The sequence below is a fragment of the Marmota flaviventris genome, chromosome 3, assembly GCF_047511675.1.
Source record: "Marmota flaviventris isolate mMarFla1 chromosome 3, mMarFla1.hap1, whole genome shotgun sequence".
Classification (NCBI taxonomy): domain Eukaryota; kingdom Metazoa; phylum Chordata; class Mammalia; order Rodentia; family Sciuridae; genus Marmota; species Marmota flaviventris.
This window is the reverse complement of record NC_092500.1, coordinates 46,131,294-46,151,077: the sequence shown is the minus strand read 5'-3', so window position 1 is coordinate 46,151,077 and position 19,784 is coordinate 46,131,294. Positions and strand designations below refer to the sequence as shown.

General features: G+C 31.8%; 1 protein-coding gene across 1 annotated transcript in view; it reads right to left on the bottom strand.

Moving 5' to 3' along the window:
* The window catches only part of Zfc3h1 (zinc finger C3H1-type containing), a 48,542-nt gene that overhangs the window by 20,078 nt on the left and 8,680 nt on the right, over positions 1–19,784 (bottom strand). The window contains exons 3-18 of the mRNA XM_027922942.3: positions 17,013–17,077; positions 13,881–14,079; positions 13,435–13,658; positions 11,600–11,723; positions 9,442–9,539; positions 7,683–7,892; positions 7,324–7,488; positions 6,676–6,813; positions 5,978–6,099; positions 5,471–5,620; positions 3,166–3,340; positions 2,844–2,975; positions 1,933–2,475; positions 1,727–1,836; positions 768–899; positions 554–675 (exon numbers count right to left, since the gene is read on the bottom strand). Of these exons, the coding sequence (XP_027778743.2) occupies positions 554–675; positions 768–899; positions 1,727–1,836; positions 1,933–2,475; positions 2,844–2,975; positions 3,166–3,340; positions 5,471–5,620; positions 5,978–6,099; positions 6,676–6,813; positions 7,324–7,488; positions 7,683–7,892; positions 9,442–9,539; positions 11,600–11,723; positions 13,435–13,658; positions 13,881–14,079; positions 17,013–17,077 (2,709 nt within the window). The remainder of the gene's footprint in view (positions 1–553; positions 676–767; positions 900–1,726; positions 1,837–1,932; positions 2,476–2,843; positions 2,976–3,165; positions 3,341–5,470; positions 5,621–5,977; positions 6,100–6,675; positions 6,814–7,323; positions 7,489–7,682; positions 7,893–9,441; positions 9,540–11,599; positions 11,724–13,434; positions 13,659–13,880; positions 14,080–17,012; positions 17,078–19,784) is intronic.

Genomic DNA, 19,784 nt, shown 5'->3' with positions numbered 1-19,784 from the left:
TTATACCATCTTAACTTCCAGTCTGCCTCTATTTTTACTTTTCTTATTAGAGCTTTATAGTTACACCCTGCCCCTATTATTATTATTTTTTTCTTCTCCTCCTTTTTTTTTTTATTTTTTGGTACCAGGGATGCTTAACCACTGAGCCACATCCCCAGTTCCCCTCCCGGGCCTGCCCCACTTTAGGTCAATATTTTCTTCTAAATAAACTGAACATGACCTCTGTCCAAAGATCTCTCTGTAATGATGGAAATGTCTTAAATCTCTGCTGTCCTATTGGTAAACACTTGCCACACATGGCCACCAAAATATGGCCAGTGTGACTTAGGAAGTAAATTTTATTTTTATTTAATTTTAATTAATATAAACTTAAAGAGCAACATGTGGTTAGTGGTTACTATACTGCATGGAGAAAAATCTAAAAGTGCCATAGGTGAATGTACTGAATTATTACAGTTATTTAACAATGTCAACAACAACTGTTTTATATAAAAGTTCATATTTTCTAAACTCAAATTTTCACTTAGGGGAAAAAAAAGAAGTCCTTAAAAACCTGCTGCAGAAGCAATTTCTTCATCAGTGCTTGTCTCTGAACAACCAATCAAAGACAAATTATATGACAGAATGTCCTGGAATAGCTGTTTTCGGCTAAGTGTGTAGTCTTGAGTATGCTGCCTAAAATAACAGAAAGATAGTACACATATCAAAGTTAAGCAACAAAGACCTTCTTTTAAATTATTAAATGTTCACAAATAAAACCTACTCACCACTGACAATCATCATCATTACATGTTCCTGTTAAGTCGAAACGGCAGAAACACTGATCCGGTTCAATCATATTACTGTATGATACTGAGCTTAAAGGAAGTTTTTCCTTTGTTCGATAATATGGACTAAATCTAAGAAGAATGAACAGCCACATTATGTTCCATAATGTCCTTTAGAAAACTAGAAAAATTTAAACTTTTCTTTCTCAGTTAAAATTTCTGTGCTTTGAGCATACTATTTTGCTAATTAAATTACTAGCAAAATAAATTCTAGAAACAATATAAAGTGGTAGGAATAAGATACTTTTATACTGGGAACATAAAAGATTTGAATAGAAGATAAAAAAAAACAACATTCTAAGAGTAGTGTTTGTTTACCACATAAAATGCTATAGAATATTGGCATTTCTTGTACACATTACTAGCCAAAATATATAAAACCAGGAAGAGTCCATACTACCTAGTTGGTGCTCTACAAGTTTACCAAAAAACAAACAAACAAACAAAAAAACCCATTAACAGTTACACAACTTCTAGTAGTCTGAAACAATTTTATACAATATCCTACAGAGTTAACCTTCTGAGAATGTCAATCAATCTGATAAAGGCTAACTAATGCACTAATTGGATTAAAGAGGAGAATAATTCAAAACTCAAAATTAAAAATTCTTACAAGACCCCAATTATTTTTCCTAAAACCCTTAAATGATAGAAATCCAGAATCCACATTCTATCAGCAGCCAGAAACTGGATTAAGTAAGAACTGATAAACCAAAGAGTTAGCTAAGCCTCCACTTCCTGATAAGGTTCAAATACAATAGCAAGACATTTTATTTTCCCTAAAAGGACAAGTCCATTTTTCAGTGGCCATAATTCCATTTTTTTTCTTTATCATCAAATATTTAAGGTAAAATATTATGAGAACCAAGAAAATTGAAATTCAAGCTTATCTTTTATACCTGTAGGACTTAAAAACTAGAAGAGGACTATGGTAGGGACTAAAAGGACATGGTTTTACTTCTGTTGTTTTACTCTGTGCTGTGACAAAATCCACATCCAAAGAAATCTCCTACAAAACAAACAAACAAAAAAACAATAATTCTATTAAGGCAAATAAGGGTATGTTAATTCTAGATTTTATAAAGAATATGAAATGTTCACTTACCTGACCACACAAAATTTTTTCTGTAATGCCTGTGGTGGTTTTTAAAATCAACTGCTTTAAGCTGTCAGCTTTTGAGTATAATTTTTGCAATTCACCAATTTTTAACCCTAGGAAAAGTTCTGGCTTTTCAACAGTGTTTTTAATAAATTTATTTATACATTCTTTGTTAGGTGTATCAGTATGCTTAAGATTAGGTTTAGTAAAAGCATTAGACTCTAAGAAAGATCTTCTTCGTTCTCTGTTTGAGCCAGACAAGATTTCATCATCACCATCATTTTCTTCAGTGTCCAGGGTTAACTTATCTTGTGTCAGATCATGAAGCGAGGGTTGAGGTAAAGAAAATTCAGGTTCTTCTTCCACAACTGGAGCAATGTTTTGTTGTTCCTTTGCTTTAAGGGCTCGGGCTTCTTTTAATTTTTGAATTTTCAGGGCATATTCATACTCTAGCTTTTGTAATCGTCTTTTTTCCATAGCAATTAGTTCTGCTGAATGCTTTCTTGGACTTGATATTGGAGAATTGTCCAGTCTCATCATTTTATTTGGCTGAGGGAGAAAAATTATATAAATATTTTACATTCCTGCGATTTTATAAACAATTTCTAGCAAGATAACTGTGCTATCCCAATAATACACCTGCTAAAATTACTTAGCTAATAAGAGAATAAAACAGTTCAATATTAACTTTTCAGCAGTTTTGCTAGCTAATCTATGATATACAAAAAACTAAAGGCAAAAGACAAAAATAAATGAAAAATAAGCATCAAAAAAATGTGGATGACATTTAAAACCAGCTTTAATCTTATTCTCATTGAATTTGCAGGAATAAGTTTGAATTATTTTACATATCTCTTAGCCTCAGAAGTATCATAAAAATCTTCTGCTTTCCAAAAATATTTCTATAAGCAACTTACTCCAAGGCGATCTTGTTCCAGTTTACGTTTTCCTATTTCTTTACTAGCCACTGCCTTTGCCCGAGCAAGCTCTTCTCCGTATTTCAGAGTCAAAGCTTTCTTAATTGTAACACGTTGCTGAACTTTGTGAATCTGAAAATACAAAAATTTCAAGATATAAATGAAAATCTTGGGAGAGGAAATATTTTTTCAAACATAGCAGCTTTAGGGTATTAAATTGAAAGGAAAAAAAAAACTATTCCAAAATTATGTCTCAATGAAAAACTAAAGTTTACACATATTTTGATGGCTTTATTAAAAAGAAAGAGAGGGGGACCATTACTTGTTCTTGAAGCTTCTTCAAAAACATTTTGTTAACACTGAGAATTTTCTCAGTTGCTTGAAGCTGTTCTGTAAGTTTTGTGATTTTTGTTTCAGCATTTCGAACAGATTCTTTCTTCTTGGCTTCTTGCTGTACTAGATTCTTTAAAACAGATTCGTCTTTCATCAAGAGAATCCTAAGTGGAGAATAACAAAATTCTTAACAATGTTTTCTAAACTAGCAGACTAACACCATCAAAACAAAAATTTCAAAGCAGCAACATATTTTATAAAACATTACTTTGATGTGCAACTGAGAACATAAAGGGATAAATATTTTTATTTTCATCAATCACACAGGTATTCAAATAGGCAATAGCATTTTATGAAAACAACCACAGAACTGATTGTTTTAAGAAATAATTTAAGGCACAGTTAATATAAATTGCAACTGAAAAGCTTACACTAAATGTTCAAAGTTGGTTGAATCTGACTCTATAAGGAACCTCATGAGAATGAGAAAGTTGCTATGTTTAGCTTCATTAATACACATACACCACAAAATCTAATAAACATAATTAAGTACATTTAATTAACTTATAAATCTCTAACGCATTTTATGCAAAGCAAGGATACAAAGAAGGAAAGTCTAATCTTTAAATATCACAGATACACAGAAGTTTTGGACTAAAAAAAGTAAAAACAAAACAAAAAAACAAATTTATGGATATGAATAAACTTAAAATAGATTTTGGACCTTTTAAACTACTGAACATCATGTTTTAAAAAAATAAAAAAAGAATATCTTCCCCACAAAGACCAAATTCAACAATCACAACTACTGACATTAGAATGAATCATAAAAACAGAGACTATTTAATAGAAAGGATGGAGGCAGAAGGAAATATGCATGTGCATAAAGAGTCTTAAAAACACTTTTTGTTTGTTATAAAAGTTATCAGTCTAACAAGCAGGATTTTTCTTTTAGTTGTACGTAAAATGATGTCACATCTTACATATACAGTAGTGTAAGAAAATATCCAAAACTGAGTATAAACTCTATTTTTAAATGTATTTTATTTTGTTCTGAATACTTATTATCTAAGGTCTTGCTCAAAAATGGAAAATGCACCTGTATATTTAATAAAACCTTATATATTCACTATCTCCTTAAGACGGCTATAATGCCTTATAAAAACATCCCAAATTACCTTCTTTTCATAATTTAAGAAAAACTACCAAGGTGGCTATAATGTTAGAAATGAGGCTATAAATTCTACTCCTTTCTCCTTAATTAACTACAGATGAACAAACTTCTAGTGGTTGTTTTTAAAGTTAATTCATCACTGCACTTTTTGCTATTGTAGTTTAAAATTCAACAACTGGTCGGTTACTAAAAAGTCCTATTATTTTTGCATAAAACCCCACTTTTATATTGCAAACCTAAAAGCAGACTAACAGAACAAAGCTCAGAAATACTGAGGGTAATTAAAACAATGTTGTTTTGCATCAGCTGATGATGTCAGGGTGGTTAGAGTGAGAAAAATATATAAAAAGATACACTTATTTCTAAGAAAAAAGGGTTAATTAATTCAAAATGAGCCTTTCATTTTCAGGTTTTGTTTTGTTTTACATTACTGGGGAGAGAGCGCAGGGACACTTTACCACTGAGTTATATCTCCAGCCCTTTTTAAAAATTTTTGAGACAGGGTCTTGCATGTCACTGAGGCTGGCCTCAAACTTGGTGATACTCCTGCCTCATCCTCCCTATTAGCCAGGATTACAGGTATGCATCACCACACATGGCCATGCAAGTGAATTCTATAATCGACATGTTACTCCTGAGAGGTTTTACACATATTCTCAGCAATAGCAATTTCACAAAATGCATAAGAAGATCATAACTTCATTTTCACTTCATAAAAATACCACAATTTGACCAATGTATCTTACTGAAATTTTTCCAACAATCAAAGCTTACCTTTAATAATAAAAATGCACTTTCAATGAAATAGTTTTAAAAATATGACAGAGATTTTGAAGAAAACTTCCCAAAGAAGGGTTTTAGAAATGCTTGTAGTGATGAGTAAGCCAGGTATAAATCCAAAAAAGATAATTTTTCTTTGAGGACTTGGTATTTTTATTAAAAATGTTAATTCTAGTAATTTATGTATAATTCAATAAAATGAAACACTTTTATAATTCTACCAAGTGTAAGAATTTGTAATCCTATAATATGCTTATTAATGACATACATCACAAAAATATATCCCTCTTAATATAAGAACATTTAGAAATGAAGCATGTAATCAGATGATAAGACTCACCTGTGTTTTTTAAGTTTGGCCTCTGCATCTGAAACTTGCTTAGTTACCATTGCTATTCTGCCAATTCCGTCAATTTCCACATCAGAATTTGCTGGTGATGATGAACTTGTCTTCAACTGATCTGATTTAATCAAACGCTGCTTCTCACGACTAAAATAATATAGATGCATTATACCAAAAAATAAACTGAGGCTATTTTTCTTTAAATCATATTTCAAAAAATAAAAATATTAATCATATTAATTATAATGATGACTCATTTGCACTCAAAGTTGATAGTGTAGTTCTTTTCTGACTGCTTTTATCTTTTCCTAAGATATCTCAGTGCCTCACTGCATTTAACTCTAAAGATGATCATCTGGCTCCCCCATCTGTATAAGTCATAAAAACATGAACTTTAGGATGAAAATCACCTAATTTTCCAGCACCAATAACGTTTATATAGACAAAAGGAAGTTTGGTTAACAGCATCTATTTTAAAGCTGAATTACATAAAATGCCACTTACTTGGCAATCTCTTCCTTTAACAATCTATATTCAATCTTCTTTTCTTCAGGCAAAGCTTCAGGTGTTCGCAAAGGATCATTTTCTTTTTCAGATTTTGGAGGTACTTTCGGTTTTGACGCTTGCTAAAACATATTTGAAGTCAACCAGATCAACAGTTGTTCAAAGACCCATGCAAGATTTACATTTTGCATTGCAACTCAGTATATACTAACATATTTAGAAATAATTTAATATCTTCACCATTTTCTATTAACTTTTAAAAAAAAACAATGCTGGTTATTAACTACCCAATCAATTTATAGTCCACCAAATACTCAAGACCTAATGTTTGAAAATCATTTAACTAAATCATATCTAAACAATTATTGCAGCTGAAAAAAAGATAAACACTGTATTTTAAACATACTTTAATAAAAATTGTCTGGCTAACATAATTAAATTCCAAAATAAATTTCCTTACTACACAGGATAATTACTCAATTTTACTGTATTGAATAGGGAATAGTTAATTGGAAACACACAGAGGGGATTTACACGTTTCATTATATAAAGTACACATAAAGAGCACAAATACTTTTTTCCACAAATAAATGTATTAAAATTCTTTAACTCTTAAGATCCAATTTTCAGGAAAAAATAAAAATTTTAATGACTATGGACAAATTCTCTTTCTTTTCTCCTTTCATTATAGCACTTACCTCAGCAGTTCGTCTAGCTTCTTTAATCATGGACTCTAATCCACCAAAAACACTATTTGTTGACTTGGAAGCCTCTCCATCAGATTCACTATCATCTGAATCATTTAGTGTTACAACCACTGATTTATGCTTTGGAAGCTACAAAGACAATGAATTTATTACTTTAGATAATGAAAGTCTATTCTTCAAACAATTAGGCATGTGGCCTTGGACAAATCATTTAACCTCTTTGGATTTCAATACACAAAAATAACAAATGACTTCAGGTAGGTAGTGTCTGGCTCTTTTCAGTTATATTAAATAATTACTGTGTCCCAGTCCACCAGTACTGGCTATATGCCAAAAAAAATTAAATATTCTATATTTTAAGTCTTTCCAGACATTACTATGATCATCTTCCTCATTAACTTTTATCTTTCTTTAAATAATCATAATGTAGCTAAGTGGTAGAGCACTTCCCTATCATAGATAAGGCCCTTGGTTTAATTCTCAACACTACAAATAAAACAAAGAATCATAATGCCATCTAAATTATTTCCCAAACACACTATCACCAAATAAACTAGACAGTGGGGAACAGGACAGCAACCTTCATACAAATTCCTCACAGGTCATTTGAATAAAAGTAACATTTGTATTTGTTTTTACCGAGATAACAGTTCGTGGAAGACGAGGTCCTCTATGAAACTTTGGATTCTGTATTCTGGGCTGAGATACTGTATTAATACTGACTATTGATAGATTGCTTCTTGGCACAGGCTGTGAATTATTCAGAAGTGGAGGTGAAGGTGGGTCACTATTACTGGATGTTTCCTAAACAAGGAAGAGATTTGAAATACTTCTAAATAAAAAGACATTCTGTCATCTTTAAAGTCCTCAAATATATTATTACACTTATCCCTACTTTGCTGAAAAGCCTAATAAATTCCAAATAATCAGAAAAAAAGGTAGGACTATCTTAAATTAAGCTCAATGGCACCACCTAGAGGTTCAGGTTCCTAAATTACCTCAGGCTTAAAAGCTCTTTTATTTGCTAGAGATTTAAGCAGCTCTTCTCGAAGTAGCATTTCTTCCTCCTCTTCCTCATCTGCAAAGGGTGGTTTTGGAGGCTGTTCTGGATCTTCAGGTGGGAGAGGTGGCAAAGGTGGCAGAGGAGGTAGAGGATCAAGAGAAACACACAAGCCCTCTACATAAGGCTGGCTCAAAGGTGGCATAGACTATAAAAAAAAAAAAAAAGAAAGAATAATTAAATGTAAATTTATCAACACCAAATGTTTATCTGAAGCAATTAAATTAGAAAAAAGCAAACCTTATATTATTATTTTAGCTGTCAGTGCAAAACCAACCCAGATTTCAACATCAACTATGAAAATGTATTATTTTTGCAATTTAAAAAAAAATCAATATTTGAAACATTTATAAACTTCAAGGTAATTATACAAAACTCTCTGTTCTTAGTCTTATCTCCACTTAATACTCTAGAAGATACAGGAATTAAATTATATAGTGCTGAGATTGGGGATGTAACTCAGTGATAAAGTACATGGGTTCTCTCCCCAGCACCCCCACATACACCAAAAAGGGCCCACTTCATACAGTGTTGTTTTTTCTAGATGAAAATAAGTAGAAACATCAAAACCAAAAATCTTGATTATATAATCCGTAAATAAGAATTAAATCATAAAATTTTAAGAATTAAAAACTAAAATTAGGAACCAAAGTGAATCCAGAAATAACAGTTCAGGGTAACTTAAAAGTCAAGAAGAATCATCACTACTCTCTTAAATCCTTATAAAATGGATTTTTAGAGTTTATCCATAAAGGAAACTAATTTCACACAAATGATTCCCTGAGTTTGGAATCATTTTTGCTTCAGAGAGCTTTTAGTAATTCTCTTGATATTTAGCTCATTCATTTCCCACTTCCCAAAACAAAACATTTCAAGGAAGAAAAAAAAATGTAATTTTTGTCTCTCTCTCTGCTCTAATATTCCCCTCACTCACTAGCATTCTAGGAAGACACCAGAGCTCTACCTAGGAAATGAAAAATGAAAAGGTCCCTCTTACCTAATGAAAATCTCTAGGTTCTCTCAATCTAGAAATTACTTCAGAACTTTTACTTTGTGATTCCCTCACTTTCTTTTTAATTTTTTTCCTTTTCCTAATTGTTTAATAGAATTGATAGTTCTTTTAAGAGGAAGACAGAGAAAAGAAATTAACTTCCATAGGCAATGCTTTTGCTATATTTTCAAATTAAAAATAACTGTATTCGGGGCTGGGGAAATACCTCTCAGTTGGTAGACTGCTTGCCTCACATGCACAAGGCCCTGGGTTTAATCCCTAGCACCAAAAAAAATAAACAAATAAATAAAATAACTGCTTTCATCAAAAGAGAAGGAACAGAATTAATATTTGGAAGCATCCTATCCACCTTTAAATGCCAATTTCTGGGGAAAAAAAAAAAAGGTAATCTGTACAACAGATGATTGAGCCAAGGGGTGCTCTACCACTGAGGTACAACCCCAGGCCTTGCTATTTTGAGACAGGATCATGTTAAATTGTGGAGCTGACTTCAAATTTTTAATCCTCCTGCCTCAGCCTCTCAAGTTGTCAGGATTATAAGTGTACACCATTGCACCCAACTATGATTTTGATTTTTTAAGCATTCTCCAAACCTAACCATTCATGTCAGTTCTTTGAAATAATTTAGAAAAGACATAAGACAACACAATAATTTTCTTAGAAATAATTATCAATTCAAACTTACAGAAACCTGAGGTGGTGGGGGCAAAGAAATAGATGGTGCTGAAGAAAAATACCCCAATGAACATTCAGAGAAGAATGGTGGTTGTACTGGTGAAGGTGCTGTAAAAAAAATTTTTTTGGTAAGAGTTTAGTAACATAAATACTTAACATAAACATAGTAAATGCATGTTTGAAGAAATATAAGTATATATTGGTAGAGTGAAAATTATAGTTTATTAATCCCTGATAAAAATCAGAATTACCACAAGTTTTCTACCCATTTAAAACTGTCATATCACCCTAAAGTCAAGCATTCACATTAAGCTGATCAGACCCTCATAACTCACACTTTGTTCCACTTTTACTCATAACTCTCTTTGTTCCCCTTTTCAGCTAATGATAGCAGGAAACGGCATGCTAAAAAACGTACTTTTTCTCCTTAAAAAACATTCTTTTTAAGAAATAATGAAAAGAAAAATTCCTTTGAATCCTGCCCAAGTATTGTCCTACCAGCCAAAAAAAAAAAAAGCTAGAAATAACAACTACTTAAACATTAAAAAAAAATTTTTTTTTTTAGTTCTAGTTGGACACAATGCCTTTATTTTTTTTTTTTATTTATTTGTATGTGGTGCTGAGGATTGAACCCAGCGCCTCACACATGCCAGGCAAGCGCTCTACCGCTTGCCACAACTCCAGCTCCCACCTACTACAACATTTAACCCATTTTTTCATATTTTAGATTAAACGAATATTTCCTGTTTAACCCACTTGTCTCACAAGTCAGTATAGACATTATCCACATGCCTTATATGGGGTTGACTGGAGGCCCAAATCTGAATATGTACCCATTTTAAGAACACTGTACTTCTTAAAAGTGTAAGTGCTTATATTAATACAGTAAAAAGTTAAAATCTGGCAAAGCTGAAGTTATGTTCTCTGTGTAAATTTTTAAGAACAATTTAAAATGCACAGATCATAAAGCTGTTTAATGAAATACAAGAATATTAATAATATTGTCAGTATTTGGGAATTGCAGTGAATCATCTCCAAGAATTTGAAAACAAGAAAATTAAAAATTGACCAAAGAGAAGTAAATTATAAAATAAAAACACAATCTAACCAGCCTAAAACAATAATCTAAAAATGAGTACTTTTGATAAACATTACCTAAATCATATGCATTTTATTTTCTCTCTAGCCTACACATATACCAGAGTCAAATTCCAGTTTTGATACAGTCTCAAAATATGCCACAAGGAGAAATACACTGAGCAATCAAGTGATCTTCCAAGTACTCCAGTTCCTGGAATGCCAAATTTGACTCAGATGTGTTTTAAATTATTAAAAGAACAGGTTTCTCACAGCTAATCACCACTGAACCTCAAAAAAGCCAAGTCTCCCCTAGTCCTCAAAAACAGAGACAATGCTAGCCTATGCAACCTAATTAAGATAGAGCACTGACCAATCTGACTAGTTTAAATGAATATTTCCTCTTTATCCCACTTGTCTCACCAGTCAGTATAGACATTATCTACATGCCTTATATGGGGGTTGACTAGAGGCCCAAATCTGAATATATACCCATCTTAAGAACACTGTACTTCTTAAAAGTGGTATACAATAAAAAGGTCAAAATCTGGCAAAACTCAAAGTATGTTCTCTGTATAAATTTTTAAGAACAATTTAAAATGTAAAGATCATAAAGCTGTTTAATAGAAATACAAGAGTATTAATAATATTGTTCTAACTAGTCTTTCCACTACAAAATCCTATAAAGCATCATCACTAGAAATGGATAGGAAGTTTAAAATCATTAACAATTTTCTTTTTCTTTTTTTAATATTTTTTAACTAAAGCAGAAAGAATCTTGGTTCTAAAGATAAAGGGGTGGCTGTTGTTGTTTTAAGAGTCATAGTCTCATCATTTCCACAATCTTCACTTTTTAGATCAAACTGTTAACATAGAGTTTAATCAATCCTTTTCCTTTAAATGCTATCTAGAATGAAACACTTGGGAATAAAAGATTAATATACATTTGAGGTTTACTGAACATTAAATGTCTATGGTTATACAACTCATTAGCAAATCTTATTTTCATTATACATTTCTTTCATAGTTTTACATAATGACCATTCTCTAATAATTATGAACAGGAAAATGTTTCAAATTTTGGATCATACCTGGAGAATTGGTTTCACTATCTGTATCCATAGCAACTTCTTCATAGTTATCATATTGATATATGCCTCCTCCACTATCAGTAGGTTGCTTATCTAAGGATCGCCTCAGGTCAGGATCTGATGACTAAGTATACAACATGTTTTTCTTAGTTTCAAAGCATTTTCTGTCTTAGGCTATTATTAGACTATAAATCATAAAAGAACTGATAATTATCTTCTAGGGAACAGTATTAAAAAATCATGATTCAGTTAGGTCTCCTACCATATCAGATTTGGGAAATCCAATCTACAGGACAGGTACACTCCAGTGGATGCTTTATAAACATGGCACTAGACAGAAAATGAACTCTAACAGACGAAATTTCCCATAGTTGCTGAGCCACTAAATAATTAGCTATTCCTCTATAAAATAAGATCACATCGAATGAAAGGGGGGATGAGAATAAGAAAGACAGAAGAATGAATCGGATATAACTTTCCTATGTTCATGTATGAATACATGATCAATTTAACTCCACATCATGCACAACCACGAGAATGGGAAGTTATACTCCATGTATGTATAATATGTCAAACACAGTCTTTGGTCATATATATCTAAAAGGAACTACAAAAAAGATCACCCCAAGTATTTTTGTTTTGTTTTGTTTTCAGTACTGAGGACTGAACCCAGGGACACTTTGTCACTGAGCTACATTCCTTTTTCTATTTTTTATTTTTAAGACAGTGTCTCCGTAAGTTGCTGAGAATGGCCTTGAACTTGCAATCCTGTCTCAGGCTCCCAACTTGCTGGGATTGCAGTTATGTGCCACCATGCCTGTCAACATCAAGCTCTTTAAAACTTAAGGCTTCTCTTTGTGAATAAATGTCAGTTTTATGTCATCAAGAATTGTATTAGAATGTTTCCCCAAAATTATTATGTTTAATAATTATGTATAAAGTAATAATATCTGAAAACTATAAACTCTGGGTTAATGTGTTTGTGTATATGTGTTGTTTTCTGCTTAAAATGTTTGGCTCACAGTGACAGCCCTACAAACTAAAAACTAGCAAAACCTGTACAGATGGAAACAAAAGGACAATGTAAAACTAATCCTTATCTCCAGTGAAAGACTATATCAAAGTACTTTGTAAAAATTCAAAGTACGAAAATTCATTATATTTCTTGCTTAAGTAAACCTAACTCCTATCTCCCTGCAATTAAAAAACTCTTACTTTTTAATTTCCTCTATTTTTCATTATAAACGTACATTCATAAGTATTCTTTAAGCACAAAATTCCAAAAAACCCATCACTGATACTAGCATTAGATCAATATAAAATCTCCAGTAAACTTCCTAACACATAAAGACAGATACTTTCATTGACTTATACACAGTAATGCATAACAAACACTAAATGACTAAATACAAAACAGCCACAAGCACTAAAGTAATTAATTACATGATGATTTAAAACAGCCAATTCAATTAATCATGAAATACTTCTCATTCTACATTACTGAACAATGAAAAATTAATAAAATCCTATACTTAAGAAACAATCATTTCCAGAATATGTCCTCACCACAATTTAATCTTGCTTTCTTCTAAGTAGGAAGTGATCAAAAAGCTAAAAGCAGTCTTTGATAGCCAAAATTTTATCTTGTCATTTCTTCTACTATTAATATCTGTGAGTACAAAAGATTCATTCCCAATCATACCTTCTTTCCTCCCTAAGAGATATTTATAAAGAATCTCTAACACAAGCTACTTAGTTTTACTTAGTTAACTTTTGAGTCTATGAAACAAGACCATAAGGACACTTATATCGTTTTATATTTTTGCATTCCTTACTTTACTTCTTGATCTCCTCTTTCCACCAACCAATTTCATGAATCGATTGTACTGCTCTTCCTGATTTGAGAGATCTCGAATCTTTCTGATTTCTTCTTCTCTTTTCCTTCTCTCTTCTTCTTCAGCTTGTTTCCGCTGATCCTCTTCTTTCTGTCTTTCCTGTTCTTTTTGTTGTTGCAGTTTCTTCCACGCCTTTGTTTGCTGCTTCCTCAATGCCTGTTTTGCTTTAAATGAAAAATACACAAACATCAGGTGCTAAAAGAGCTTTTAAATGTTTTTTCATTATCACTGACCCATGTATACAATTGCTCCTCTAAGTTCTGTTTTTACAAGACTGTCCTTTACTTTAAAACCTTAAAATTCCCCAAACTCAAAACTTTCTAAATGAAAATCCAGAAACTAATGATGCATGAATTCAATTAAAAGAATTTAATAAAAATAATCACCTGTTGTGCTAACTTTTTTGGCCGAATGTGTTTTTGTACTGGTTTTAACTTTTTGCTGTACAGTTTTTGTCTTAGTCAATTTTTCTTTGCTTTCTTTCATCACCTGCTGTTCTTTCTGTTGCCATTTTTTACTGGCTGACTGAAGAGCCAAAAGTCGAAGTTGTAACTCAGATAGCTCCTCTTCATCTTCACCGAGCTTCTTTAAAAACAAAATTAAAAAAAAAAAAAAAAAGTTAAAATATTTAAACAGTTAAATTATTTAAATTCTATTACTTAATAAACATTTCATCAAGTCAAATTGATAACAAGATTAAAATTTAAAGTTAGTTTTCAGGCAAATATTTAAAAGGCAACTAATTTACTTCCCATTGCTCAAGATCCTAACTAAATTTCTATAACCCAGAAAAGATCAATGAGTGGAGGCTTTTGTGCATATATTTAAATATGTAGGATTGGAGGAAGAGAGTACAAGTGACAGAAAAGGATGCTGTATAAAGGAAAAGTTGTGAGTTAGACATGAGCATTTATAGGGCTACCCAAACTTGAAACCATACAACTCTGATGGCAACAGATGGAAGAAGAAAAGGTTAAGGAATAAAGAATAAAAAGAATGAAGTGGTTCCATAATCATGTGATTTATTAAATTCATAAGTAATACAAAGAACAGATATCCTGCATGTCAAGGTTCAAGGTTCAAGCCTGCAAACTTTATATTTTTTTCTTTACTACACTGTTGAAGGAAAAAGAATCTGTAGAAATTTGCTTACATATGAATATTTCATGGTCTAAACCTATAAATGTTTATCTGAATATTTAAAATATTTTGAACACCCTAGGCTTCTTTAGGAAAACTCAAATAGGAAGCTACGTTAAAAGCAGATCTTAGGGAACTTTTTTCCTAAATGACATAACTTCATATTTTTTTACTATATGTTTTTTAATAGTAATTTTAACTGGTATATAAAAAAATATACATATTAGTGGAGTACCATGCAATATTTTGATACATGTATACATTATGTAATGTTTAAATCAGGGTTAAACCATCACCTCAAATATTTATCATTTCTTTAATGGGAAGTCTTTCAAAATCCATTCTTCAAGCTTTTTGAAATACATAGTACCTAACTGTTCTCTATAGTCACCCTACTAGGAGATATGTACATTTGAACCGCTTACTCCCTTTATTACTATAATTTAGTACCTGCCGATCAACCTTTCCCCAACCCTTCCTCCACTACATTTTTGAGATAATTTTTAAAAATTAATCCATTCTCCACATTTTAACTACAATAAACTAAAAATGCCAGGCTTCCCAAGCAAAGGTTCTTTTTATTAAGAGTCCATGGATTAGGGATGGGTTGGGTTAGGATGGTCCTTTGAAGTTATGGAGCAGAAGAAAGGAGTCAGCTGGGCTCAGTATCGCATGCCTGTAATCCCAGCAGCTGTGGAGACTGAGACAGAAGGATCGTGAGTTCAGAGCCAGCCTCAACAACGGCAAGAAACTAAGCAACTCAGTGAAACCCTGTCCTTAAATAAAATACAAAATAGGACTGGGGATATGGCTCAGTGTCCCTGAGTTCAATCCTCAGTACCAAAAAAAAAAAAAAAGAGAGGAATCAGATGAATCAGAGTTTAACACTGCAAAAGGTTAAGGCCACTGTTATCATTTCTTCTTATTAGTAAACTGTAATAATGTTTTTCCAAAATCCAATTAAATTATTTCTACTCCTAAGCATAAAGAAAATAGTGGATCCTACCTAATTACCTAACTTAATATTTGCTACCATAAATCTCTAACTGAATTACTATCATATACTTTTGTACTTCCATTTAACCAAACCAGAATACAGTTACCACTTCCACTGCTGGGAAATACATGTAAATAATACATGTAATAATAATAATTATCATAATTGTTCTTAACTCACTTAAACATACCCAATTCTATTGCTTTGTACTCAAGTTCTATAGCTATACTGTCCAATATGGTAGTACTGAGCCAAATGTGATTCAAATTAACTAAAGCTGAATTTAGAAATTTGTACCTAAGCCACATCAATCACATTTCAGTTTCTTAATAACTACACATGACTCATAATTATCATATTGGAATGCAGCTATAGAACATTTCCATTATTATAGAAAATTGTATTGGAAAGTACTGATCTACAGTTTAATATTACTCCATTGAGACACTGATTACTCTGTGCAGCTGCTTCCTTTAGAATGAAAAAAAAAAAGAAATCACTGATTCTGTCACACAACTACAAGCTACGAAGAGTATTGAACTAGGTAGGATTCAGAAAACCTAATTCAATTCTTGCTTGCACACCTAATTTCTATGTAACTTTAAACAAGTCATTTTATCTACCAAAATGAATTTTACTTCATTTATAAAACATATATGTCAACTTGCTTTGCATAATTATTCTAAGGATATGAGAAACGTTTATGAGTGTGTATCTATGTGTATATGAATATGCACACCCATGTACATGTGTCTGTCATTCCTAAATTCAGGATCATCTTTCCTAAAGCTCCTAGGCTCTGAATCATTTCAATTTACTCGTGACAACAAACTGAAGTCTCAATAGAAGAAATTACATATATTTCAGATCTCTAATGAATTCAACAAAAAGCCTTGAGTTATTGAGTGTCTATTACTATTTTAAACATAGTGTTTGATGCTTCTGCACTTTATTGTGTTGAGGCTTCACAACAACGCAGGCAACACATGACATTAAACTCCTTTTGTAGAAAACAGGCAAGCAAAGTCTAAAAAGTGCTTACACAGCTGACAGCTCATTGAGCTAGTAAGAGGGAGCAGCTAGAATCCAATACCATGTCAAAATCTACCTAACTCCAAAGCTTTCCCATACAGGATAATCCACAAAGAAAAAAAAGGAAAAGAATCTCTCTCATCAAAATTAAAAGTTTCAAAAGCGAAACAGTAAACAAACAAGAAAATCATCTACCAATGTGCATAACACTTCAATGTAACATAATTTGCAGAACCTAATGGAGACTCTAAGATATCTCTACACACTTTATCTTAAAACTTATGTCCAAATAGTTACAGAAATGATTTCAAAAGAGGAGAGATATCCAATCCCACAAGGCATATCTTACCTTTTCAGATAGAATATCTGAGGTACTAATTCTTCTTGTTAAATTTTGTTCTTTATCTTCTAATCCTTTAAAATAAAACAGCATCTTTTAAATATTCTAAAAGATAACCACATTCAATCTAAAATAAAATAATAAAAATCTGAGCAAAAATATCTTTTTAAAATTTTTTTTTAAATCTTTATTTATTTTATGTGGTGCTGAAGATCAAATCCAGTGCTTTACAAGTTAGGCATTATGATGAATAAATTAATCTAGTTCTCTACAGTTGAAATGAATTTGACATTTAGAGATTATACTGAATGTATACATCATAAAACTGATCTTTTATTTATCTAGACCAGCACCAGCAGAAACAGTTTAAGTATCAACAAAATTAAATCCATTTCCACATTTTCCCAGAATTTTGGCTTAGGGCCCAGTTTCTGAAGTATCAAACTTTATATATATATTATCTAATCTATAACAGCTTTTAAAAAATCACATCATATACAGTAGTATTGATATACATAATTTTTTGTTAAAATGGTTGAAGTTTAAAACTCAAAAATCTTTCAAAATGACAAACTCAAGTTGCAAAGCTAGAATTTAAACTAGTATAAACTCCAAACCTACTATTTTTTCCACAATACCACACCTATCACTGTACCAAACATCTTAATTTGATTGTTCAAATGGGCCTACTTGTGAAAAAATTTGAAGTTCATTCAATAAATTAAGAGATAACTAACCAAGTACACTAGATAAAACAAACAGAAGGGTATCACCAAATCTTGAGATAGGTGAATTCTACTATAAGGCTCACTCTGCAAATGTGAATTTGTCATAATATGATTGATATATTAAAAAATAATTTGAGCATAACACAAGTTTCATATTTAATTATAAAGGATGTCTCAATGACATACTAAAAGTGACAGAAAACTGTACTTACATGATCTGAGATATTCAGAAATACAGAAAGCACACATTAGCCTCTACCAGGTACCTCAGTTCATTTATGTGTGTTATGAGCACCCCATCCACATCTGGTGTCACCACTTACTGATTTCAAGTACCACTTCTTGTCCCACTTCACAGTAACAATGCATAAGGGCAAATCTTCCATTTCTACACACATACTTATGTTTCAAGCACTTTTAATTCATTTTATGTGTAAAGCTATGCTATTATTTTCCTTGATTATTATCTTTTTTTCATATGCCACTAACAAAAGTTTTTGAGGAAATCCCCCTAGCCCCATTTTCCCCCATGAACCCTGTGGTTTCTGTTGTATAAATTTGCAGTATGGTGATTTTTAGGAATATATATGCCCCATTATAACAAAACTGATCATACTTCATTCAAAAAATACTAAAATAGAAATAACTATTGGAGAAAAATGGGGCAAAATAAAAAGACATAAAAATCATTCTGATAATAAGTATAGAAAGCAGTAGATTTTTCTCCTACATGAGAAATTTACTAGTTTATTAAGATCTCACTTGACTATAGAAAGTGGCACCTCCCTCTGATGCAAAACCAAACCATGTCCCTGTTAGGAATATCACGAGAAAAATGACACCTTAAAAACAAGTACAAGGCTGGGGTTGTGGCTCAGCGGTACAGCGCTCGCCTCGCACGTGCCAGACCCTGGGTTCAATCTTCAGCACCACATAAAAATAAATAAATAAAATAAAGGTATTTAAAAAAAAAAAAAAAAAAGTACAAACCATAAATTTCAGACATAAAGTTTTACACTAAAATTATAAACACAGGTTATTGTTTAAATCGACCAACTGGGTAGTCAGGCATTGTCCTATCACGGATCATTGATCTAAACAATAAAATTATTTCAGCTTTTACTCAAAACCTCCAAAATGCAAATTGGTCTTGTACAGTCACACAGTATTTAAAAAATTATTAACTAGGATTCTTAAATAAGTTGTTAGTAAGAGTCATCAGCATATATATGACAGTTAAAACCATAACAATAAAAATATCCCAGGAAAATGGACCACCACGGACATGAAAAATAGTAAATTACACAGAAAAGTAATTTTTTTTTTTTTTGTACCAGGGATTGAACCCAGAGACATTTAACCACTGAGCTATATCCCCAGCTGTTTTTTTTAATATTTATTTTTTAGTTGTAGTTGAACACAATACTTTTATTTCATTTATTTATTTTTATATGATGCTGAGGATCAAACCCAGGGTCTCGCACATGCAGGGCCGAACACTCTACCACTGAGCCACAATCCCAGCCGCCTTCCCAGATGTTTTTTTTATATTTAATTTTGAGAAAAAGCAATTCTTTAAGAAAAAAAAAAAGAAAAAAAAATCAGTTATAAAAAATATCCAAATGTGTATAGTATTTCAGAAACCCCAAAATTTCAAGAAAAACACCAGTGAATATAGTCAACCTTACTCTCTATAGAATATTCTTGACTATAACTAGAATTATCTTTTGAAAACATAAAACAGATTATGTTCATCCGTGTCTCAAGACCCTGTAACAGCTCCCCATTTCGTTCAGAATAAAAAAAATCAAAGTTGTTACAGAGCTCTATATGACGTGCCCGACTTGCCATCCCCAATTTCTTCTCTCTCACTATTCATACCCTCATTCTTCTTTAATAGCATAGCCCTCTTTACTCTAACCCAAATATACCAGATATTGATTTCTGCATTAGGGTCATTACTCCAGTTCAGTGAGTCTCAACCTTTAGTATATACCAAAAATCAACAGGAGAGTGGGATAAATACAGATTATTGAGCCCCACTCCCAAAGCT